Source organism: Osmerus eperlanus, chromosome 1 (genome assembly GCF_963692335.1).
Source record: "Osmerus eperlanus chromosome 1, fOsmEpe2.1, whole genome shotgun sequence".
NCBI classification, from domain to species: Eukaryota; Metazoa; Chordata; class Actinopteri; order Osmeriformes; family Osmeridae; genus Osmerus; species Osmerus eperlanus.
The window spans coordinates 8,959,367-8,969,114 of record NC_085018.1 but is presented as its reverse complement, the minus strand read 5'-3'; the positions used below and the strand labels follow the sequence as shown (position 1 = coordinate 8,969,114).

General features: G+C 42.3%; 1 protein-coding gene across 2 annotated transcripts; it reads right to left on the bottom strand.

Annotated features, from left to right (window-relative positions):
- Positions 1-660: 660 nt before the first annotated feature.
- dcaf12 (DDB1 and CUL4 associated factor 12) lies at positions 661-8,479 on the bottom strand. Of its 2 annotated transcripts, XM_062457926.1 has the most exons (10): positions 8,065-8,479; positions 6,170-6,460; positions 5,308-5,571; positions 4,994-5,054; positions 4,356-4,549; positions 3,813-3,878; positions 3,468-3,630; positions 2,896-2,907; positions 2,523-2,701; positions 661-2,189 (listed from the first exon to the last, which is right to left on the bottom strand). In XM_062457926.1, the coding sequence occupies exons 1-10, from the start codon at positions 8,122-8,124 to the stop codon at positions 2,031-2,033; spliced, it is 1,449 nt and encodes a 482-aa protein (XP_062313910.1). In that variant the 5' UTR covers positions 8,125-8,479; the 3' UTR covers positions 661-2,030. The 2 variants fall into 2 exon arrangements, with proteins under 2 accessions (XP_062313910.1, XP_062313918.1); XM_062457934.1 differs by lacking the exon at positions 2,896-2,907.
- Positions 8,480-9,748: the final 1,269 nt, after the last annotated feature.

The window sequence follows — 9,748 nt, the reverse complement described above, 5'->3', positions numbered from 1 at the left end:
CAGTGTATGCAGGAGGAATAAACACAACAACAACGTATGTAAGAGAAATATTACATCCATATACTTTTTATTTTTGTCATTATTTTTTCTTTTTAAAGATTGAATAGGTTGGTTTTTAAGATGTTGTCAATATTGTACAATATCTCAGGTTTGATCATTTGTAAAAACATTCATGAAGTGTGTATAAAAAAAAGAGGGCACTACCAAAGATCAGTCCACACACTTCCCCAAAGATATACATAAAATGTAAGCATTTTGCCATTATGCATTTTATACATACACACATTATGTGAAATACACTTTCAAAGTGATGGTAATTTCTTCAACTTATGGTTGTAATTGGGGTTTCTCTCTTTTTCTATTACTTTTATATTGAATGAACATTATCATGAAGACTCTTAAGAAAAGTTCCATGTAGAAAAAAGCAAAATCATGGTCAGCCTGTATCAGTCTTTCACAGAAAGACTTGAGGAAGGCAACAAAGTAACTCAAGTCTACCCTGCCTCTGCACATTAGGCTACGTTTTGTAGAAGGGGAGAGCAGATTCACTTCTCCCTTGATACAAAAAAAAACTAAATAAATGAGTCCAACCAGGTGATAAAACAAAAGCAGTGACTCTGCTATTTCAATTCCAGTAGTCAATAACCAGTAGTTTCCCCCCCTCCCCATCCTTGGTTTTTCAGGCTACTGATTGATAACTTTATGAAGTTAGAGTTTACCTTTTCAAAGTCAGAGTAGAGTAACAGTGCAATTTACCAGCAGGAATCAATGAAGTCCTTCTCTTCTCTACCTTTTTTAAACTAAATTAGAAAACACTGTGGCCCATACTGGCGATCACTGCTCACTTTTGGGCAACCTTGTGAGTAGTTATAAGCCTAGATATGACCTAAGACTTTCCATAAGGGGTCCCTAATTTCTTTACAGGATTAAGCAAAAAATATATAATAATACAAATTATGTTACGTGTCATGGACACCTGACTAAGTATTTGGGGCACATAAAGAGCAAGCAGTCATTGCAACCATCAAAGAACTTGGATGGCCCTCGATGTATGCCATACAGGGTGACAGCGAGAGCGGGGTAAATAAATAATAACAATAAAGCTAATTGTAATAATACCAACAAGTTTACATTTGTCAAATCACACAGTTGGAATCAAAATAAAATCGGCATTCTCCAGGATTATTCAAAGCAGAAAACATATGCATTTAGCATCTACAGTCATCACACCTTTACATCATCAGAGAAAAAACGTTACGCAGCCAACATTTGATTCCTTCTCCACCTTCTTGCGTTGTGTATGATTGGGTTGTTCTTTATCACTATTTCCTTACGGGCCAATGCGGGAATGGGTGGCCCAGTCCAGCCAATAAACATGTCCTCTTTCAGTTTCTTATAAAAATCAAACTCCACTAGTCAAACTTATTCCTTCAAATCTCATCTGCTTTAAATCCCCCCCACCCTTCCTCTCCTTTTCATTGCCGTCCATTTCGGAAAGAGAGAAAAATAATGAGGGCAGTCACCATACGGAAAACATTCCAAAAAGTAGACGCAAGTCACAACCAAAGAAAAACACTTTGCAACAATGACAAAGTACACCACCAAAAAAGAACGCAAAAACATGACATCCAGTCTGGCCCATTGCAGTGTTTGCACTGGTTTACAATTAGAAATTGGACACTTCCGTTTCCTGTTTCAGTGGCAGACCTTGCAACTTGTTAAACATCGCTAGTTACTGTGGAAATTAAAAAAGTGGTGAGTGGGAAAGTAATATTGAACAGAAGATTCAATAAGAAGGGGGGGGGGACAAGATCATGCTCCTGAGTCCAAGAGTAAGGAAGGGAGATAAAGTGATGACCCAAGTGAAGGAGACACTAAACAACAAAGGAGGAGGACCAAAAATGGATGAAGGGCTACTTAAGAGGAAGGAAGGCCATCCCACTTAAGCTTGAGGGACAAGGGGGTGGAGGAATGAGTGAAGGAGAAATCAGGGACACCAAAGTGAAGACGGGGGGGGAGGGGTCAGAAGGCTAACTCCAGAGTCCTGCGTAGTTGCCGTGGAGGCCTGAGCACAGAGGGCCACCAGCCACGAAAAGCTTGGTGCCGGAGTCGTCGTAGCAGTGCGTGTACACGGCGTTGGGGAAGGAGTTGATGTCAGAGAAGTAGCTCCTCCACGTCTCGTCATGATTCTGATGGGAGGGAAAAAGAGAGAATTAGAGGATAGCAGAAAAAAAGACAAGCAGGTGATGGAGAGAAACCGGGACATTTTTCATGAGGTCTTTTGATAAGACCTCATATTTATTGGTATCCAATGCCAGAACCTTGCCAGTATTTATTTGTTATCTTTAACAGGTTTTTGCCCCCTCCCAAAATCCTTTCCCTTCATAACTCAAACAATCCAAATGTACATGTGACATTTGGTAGTCACCACAGCCAGTGAAAAATACAATTCATATTATAAAGATAATTCAGAAACCTCAAATTGACATGAGGCAATATTATATAGAGAAAATGGCACTCACCAGCCAGCCCTTCCCTGTGGTGAGTTTTAGGATGCCCTCTCCTGGGCGCTGCCGGTACCCGCCGGCTGGACTCAGGGGATCATCCAGAAACCGCTGGGCTCGGATGTCATAGAAGAGAAGGGAACCTTGACCTGTGCCCACCGTCACTATGTGCTCATAGAAACTCACAGAGCGGATCCCTGAGGACGCAAAATCACAACGGTTAGCGATTTTCTTTTGTCTTTAGAATTTGTATACACTGAATGGAGTTTGAAAAGGTGCATTTTGTAACGTTCGCTTCCTGTCCCTTGCTCTTGTTTGTTTTTTAAGCAGCAGGGTGTCTTGGTGAGTGCAACCATTAGCCAATTGTGTTTGTTGTGTGAGCTCCATTTACCTAGCAGATTCCCTGAGGAAGAAAAAAGTTGTGAAAGTTACCAAATGCACCTTTTCAAGTCTGTGTGTCAAATAGTGAGATACTGATACAATTCTATGAAAATAACCCAAGTACCCAAAGTAATCAAAGTTCAACAGTTCCTTTGAAAGCAATGTTGTTGCTGTATAGATCAAATCAAGTCCTAATTGAGTGTGTACATGCAATGTAAAATGTTATATAATGTTTTTAGTAAATAAAGTATCTCAATATTTTGTAGTTTAGCTTTTAGACATTTTAACACACTACGGTGGTATACATTTGCTTACTATAGCCAATATGCTAATATGATGTCAAACAATGCCTCGGAAATATATAAATTACTTTGGCGACGAGTATTCAGCATAAATGACAACAGATCGTGTCAAGCATAAATTCCTTTAAGGCCCTACAGTTGTGGCATAATGTTTTCACTAAATCCACTGGCCTGACCACACATGGCCGTTCTCCAGTACTTCTTGAAGTTGTCTTTTTGTGGATATTTAAATCTATAAACTTGGCTCCTTGTAAGAACAGGGTAATGGTCTCATACTAACCGCTTCCTCGCTCCCGGGAGCTGACAGACTTGATGCTGTGGGTGGGCTGCCGAGGGTCCAGGAAGGACACATGAGCCTGAGAGCCCACAGCGTACACGGACCAGTCCTGCCCGTATGCCAGGCACACGTTCTCCTTGCAGTGAGGCAGCTTAGTGGACAATAGCTGAGGTAAAAAGACAGGGATTTTTTTTTCAATTATTGTCCCAGAAAATACACGCAAACAAAGAGGACAGTGAAACAGCCAACCAGTCTAAATCACCTGAAATGTCTTCAAACTTTATTCGGCTTCTACACGAAACCAAACACGCACCGATATTCTGTTTAGAAAGACGGACTACTACAAACCTTGCACAAGTTTTGCTCAGCCTTCCAGAGGTGAAAATAGCCATCCAAAGAGACAGCGCCAAGTTCCTGATGAGGAAACAAATCACAAGAGATGCATCGTAAATAATTTGCTCATTCTTTAAATCACAATGGTAACACCGATTTCATCAGAACTAGTATAGTGCCTGTCGGCAGCGCCCGTTCTTGCCATCCTTTCCTCTGATAGCTGTGTATTTCTAACTCTACCCCATGCCTGTTGGCAACTAACGTGTGTATATTTCTTTCTCATGAGACCCATCACAGTACAACATGGCAGCAAACGCGTTTATATATTTATATTTTCCCAATGATTCGTGTATCCTTGGGACTTGAGCAATACACTTGACGAATTTCAACTTCATTCAGTGCCCGGTTCTTGAGATAATTGAGCCAGATAGACAAGACACACACACAGATTCCTGCCGTCACAGTTAGATTAAGATACCTTTACAGACTGTATTATTTAATAAATGACTATCTTCAAGTTAGTCTAATACAACAAATAAAAGTAGAATCTTGTCGCACCTTGTGGTTGTTGTTGAACGCCAGGGCTCGCACTTTGCAGTTGTAGGGGTTGGTGTACTCCTTGGGGATGTCCTCCAGGGCACGGTGAGAGATGTGGGAGTAGCAGGGGACCCCCTCCTCGCTCTGCTTTCTCTCTGCCTGGCTCAGCACCTCCTCAGACACCTCCCACAGGCCCATGGAACCATCCCGAGACCCTGGAGAGGGGATTAGCATGGCTATTAGCATAACTATTAGCATGGCTATTAGCATGGCTATTAGACATCTCACTCTGGCAACAACAAAAAATCTACCCATGATAAATGGAATCCAAAATGTTCCGTAAGTTCCCAAAACACTCGAAAATTAATAGAATACACAAATGAGCCACCCAAAAAATCCAAGAGATGCAATGTCATTGAATCATTATAAGCATACAACATATCTAAACATACGTCCAACATGAAAACTTGAAATGTGAACTTTAGGGCTGTGGGTAAGAGATTAGCTTTGGTTGGAGTGTGTGTCCTGTTAAGAGTCGGTCTCCATAAGTCTAAAGCTTGATGCCTACCCAGAGAAGTGTTACACAACATCTCGATCCAATTATTTATTTATTTATCAGGGGGAAAGATCTTCCAGAGCTGTTCATTTACGTAACTCACCAGACACAGCCATGCTGTCACTGATCCATGCAATGGAAAAAATCCAGTCGTTATGGCCATCCTAAAAAAGGGGAGAGCACACACAGTGATTGTTGTGCATGACACCTTCTAGAACTGCACCTAAACCAAATAATACAGTGCAATGGAATGTGCAGATGTCTTTGTGCAAATGTCAAGCATTTCTAAATAATATATGACGCCTGAACAGTGGCATGTTTCCAGGGACAACATTAGAGAACACGGCATCTTCGTCACTAGTCAATGGTGTCCGTTTAGGATCCCTGGGAGGAACCAAAAATGAATAAATAACGTACATCTCCCACGCAGACAGGGTCCAGGGTTGGTAGCCGGTAAACAGCCAGACTGTTAGGGTTGTCTCCTCCAGTCGCTAGAAGTGTACTGGAAGGGTTGAGCTCAATGGCGTGGATCCCACAGCCCTGCTGGTCCAGCCCAGACCCTGAACCCACACCTGGGAGGAAAGGGGTCCCTGTGGGCAGAGTTCCTCCGGCTCTGCCCTCTCTGTCCTTTAGCATGGGGATCCGTGTGATCTGCCCAGTCAAAACATCTGCCACAAATAACTAGAGGGAGAAACAAGAAAGAGGAAGGTTAAAAACTTTGTGGCCTGAACGTAAGGAATGTATTTATTTGTGTCAAGTGAACAATGCTGTCAAAAACTGAGCCCCAGACTGATTTCCCTCTCTTTTACAGAGATCTGAGAAAGACTTTCAGAGGATAAGCAACCATGTGTCATAACAGACAGAGGTAGTAGGGGAGCAGTTTCTGTGTGCAGAGGGAACAAGAATACAAGCATTGCACAAGCTGCAATCAGGGTCTGGGGAAAAATTTCAAATGTCATTCCAAAAAGAAAACTGTAACAGGCCAAAGCATTTTCTTTTGTTTGATTTCTTACGGTCTGTCAATTATTGGCTGATCAATGAATCATGATTGTTGCTACAATGCTGTCTAATTTGCCAAGTAATAAAGGCTTATCAGTCTGTGGCAAACATGTAAGACCACTGCTCGGGAATTGGTAGGTGATTTAACACAAATACAACACCTCTACATGGCTGGCAAATAAAACACAACACACAGCCTACATCTATTTGTGAACCTGACAAACCCCTTGAACTCCACTACTCTGTCAGGTCGACCTTCAGTATTTGACCGACCCCTTACCGTATTGCACTTGGTCCCACACACCACCTGGCGGTGGTTGAGCCACTGGGAGGCGAACACCTTGTTGAGGCGGCCCAGGGAGAACTCCCTCTCTTTGAGAATGCCGGGAAGCCTCCCGGCAGCGAAGCCACGTAGGCTCCGCTGGAGCCGCCACTCATGCTGTTGCTGAGGCCGGAACTCCCGCCCCCGCAGGGCGCACACGACTGAACGCCGGCTGCGCCACCACTGCTGCGCGTGGCGGGACGAGGATGATACGCGACTCCGCTTGTACGTTGACTGGCACCAGCCCACCTGAAGGAAAGGAGAGGTTTGGTTAGCAACATACTTAAATAAAAAAAAGTGTTCAGGTCAAATGTGGAGGGGTTTTAGAACCAAATAAAAGCAGTTCTGTGCCCGTCGTAAAAACAGATTGGAGAGAAATCCTTGTAGTATTATGGAACAAGCCATGTCATCACAGGCAATCTGTCTAGTTTACATTGTCATTTAGCAGACACTCTTATCCAGAGCGACTTACAGTAAGTACAGGGACATTCTCCCCGAGGCAAGTAGGGTGAAGTGCCTTGCCCAAGTACACAACTTCATTTTGCACGAACCAACAACCTTCTGATTAATAGCCCGACTCCCTAACCGCTCAGCCATCTGACCCCACATAGTTAACTGCTGAGGTTCCTTAAACACAGATTGATGCATCTGTACAATCATATTCCTTAATTTCCTTCGGCCTTGGCAGCTTGCATACTGTAAAATGTGCAGTGCCACCCTCCCCACCCTGAGGACTCTAGCCATTTCTCCAAGCTCAGTGACCCAGACTAAAGGAGCACAACTGGGATCAGGAGGATCATGTACACAAACCTTCCCATAGACACTGAGGTGGTATAGGTGTATTCGTATAAGTGAGAGCACTAGAACAAACATGATTTCGCGTGATAGCCATTGTTTGCATCAATGTTTGGGCTTTAGTATTATCATTTTAAAAGATAAGAAAATATGATTTAGCGCAAGTATGCTTGAAGCACGACTAGTCTTTTATTGATACACATGTATTAAATTCCACTACCGTTCACGGGGTTAGGTTTAGCCTAATGGTTCCATTTGACCTTTTGTCTCATTGGAAATATGACCACGACAAATGAATTAACAATAATTTATGGTGGGATAATTTGCTTGACTTCGACGAGAATGCATGCTAGAAACCCTGCTGGAGGAAAACACATGACTAACAACTTAAACACAGTTATAAATACACAAATGATCTCGTTTAAAAACTTCGGTTACATTGTAATACATACAGTAGTTATATAGGAAAAATACATAATTTTTCATTTGACCACTGACTATAGTACTGCCGTTAGTTTGTGCAAGCTACAGTAGCTACATTCGTTATAAGCTATTTTGAAATTGAAAATCTAGAATACTGTAACTGTCGTTGCCAGGTGTGAGTTATTCTGGCTATCATTTTGACCAGTACTGTTCTGTAGCTAGCTACAGCCAGTCCAACGTTACCTATAGCTAACATCTGGAATGCTAGCCTGCTGTACAGTAGTATGTTCACCTTAGATTAATTGAGGCAGAAGGTTCACAATACACATGGGCTAGCTCAACGAGTAGGAGACAGAATGTTCTACCGGTCTAAGTACCGTTCATAATTCATAATGTGATCTAGCTAGCTCGATGGTCTGAATCAGGCCTTTGTTGACGGCAGCTGGCACCGAATACGTTAGCTAACGCTAGATTGCAGGCTGTGCCGTCATCTAAAGACAAGTAATCTTAAATAGCCCGTATTAGCTTTAGCTGGTAGCTACCTGTGTTAGCAAATACTAGCTAACCAGCTAACTGACATTGCTAACTACTGCTTAGCTAGGCTAACATGTTTGCCGAAATGTACACCCGCCTACCTGTTGTTGATCCTTGGGCTCTCCTGCCTTCCTTTTCCTGCTAACTGTTTTTCTCGCCATAATCTGACACACACAATTCCCTCACCCACATGGAGGGCAATAGTGACGCTAGATAATGGATCATATAATGGCGATTAGCTTTTTTGTTGCTTGGCCCTGTGTAGCGTCCGGCGACAGGGAAGGGCGATCACATAGGGTGACGTTAAGTAAAGTCCCCTTCAGCCTCCGTAACTACAAAAACGCACTTAATTTCACTTGGTTAGCTAGCTTGCCAATTTGATCTGTAGCTGCGGTTGAGGAGCCACGACAGGAGGCTCCCCTCCCTGTCCAAATCTTTATTTTCTCCAATATTCTTTTCTTCACATATCGCGTCAGCAACGGCAACAACATTGGGCCGCGCGCAGCCGCACTCAAATTAAACATCAACAAAAACAAGATCGAACGTGAGCATTCGCGTTTGTGCGTGCCCGTTCACATTGCCTGACGTAATTTCTCGAGTCTCTTGATGTCATTCACGCAGACAACATAGTTAAAATATATTGCAGGCCAAAACTAACCATACTGTATCAAAACCACTGGTCAGCGGTTCTTATGTGGCAATATCTGTTTATTGAGTTTGAGGGGGGGTCACTGGCAATCCATGTAACATCCATAAGAAAGTCAAATCATTCAATAGACTGACCAACTTTTCAACACTAATAATGCTACAGGAGTAATAGTATATGAATAAGCAATCATAGCAATTGTGTTCCAACTTTCAGTGACGTTCAGCTGATCCACATTCTATTTGGACAAAACTAATGCTTTGTGTGTGAGAGAAAGAAAGAGAGACAAAGGGTTAAACACTAATAGGGGTTGCCTTTCTGGCATACTCATCCAACACTCTGTGAGGTAAGAGTAAAAAATAATAAACAAATTTGGTCATTTTTTCTGCTGACAATTCTATTGGAGGTTTCTAGTTGTTTTAACAATAGAGGTTAGAGGGTCAACCATTCTTGTGGTGTCTGTGTTGGTTTCAGCCATCTTGTGCTGACAGAAAAAAACTTTCAGCTACACAACTTTGACAGCAAATGGATGACTTACCACCCAAAACCATAAATAAATCACTGACACTGATAAATAGTAACAGACACACCATTAAAAGATGTGTACATTTAATCACATTGATATTGCTGAAACAATTCAGCAGGAAACTGAAATGTTTTCGAGAAAAATCATAATGTCAGGAGCTATGCAGGACCACCAGCAACTCTTGCTTACATTACTAAGAGCCGTCAAAATCCAGATGTTATTTAGAACTCGAACCACAAGTTCAAAGTTTCTCCTGATAAAAAAAGTCAACACACTTGAGGAAGTCTAACAACTGGCTAATGAATACCAGCCATAACCTCCTGTTCCACTCCCGAATAGATCTGTAAGACATGGAGGTTTGAGTTCTGCCAACTTGCTTCTGGGCATTATTGTCAAGATCTACGTAAGGTATGTGAAAGTAGGCAGTCTAAGGTTTGACTAACAATGAGGTGGACATTTCAACTTCATAGATTGTGGGCTGAATCCTAACTTGAAGTGCATACTGTGTGTACAGTAATATAATGGGTTGACAGTGTCATTTGATACCGTGTTAACCAAAGGCTCCATCTATGGAAGGAAGTTTTAAAGTACCAGACTGAAATGCTCATTACTG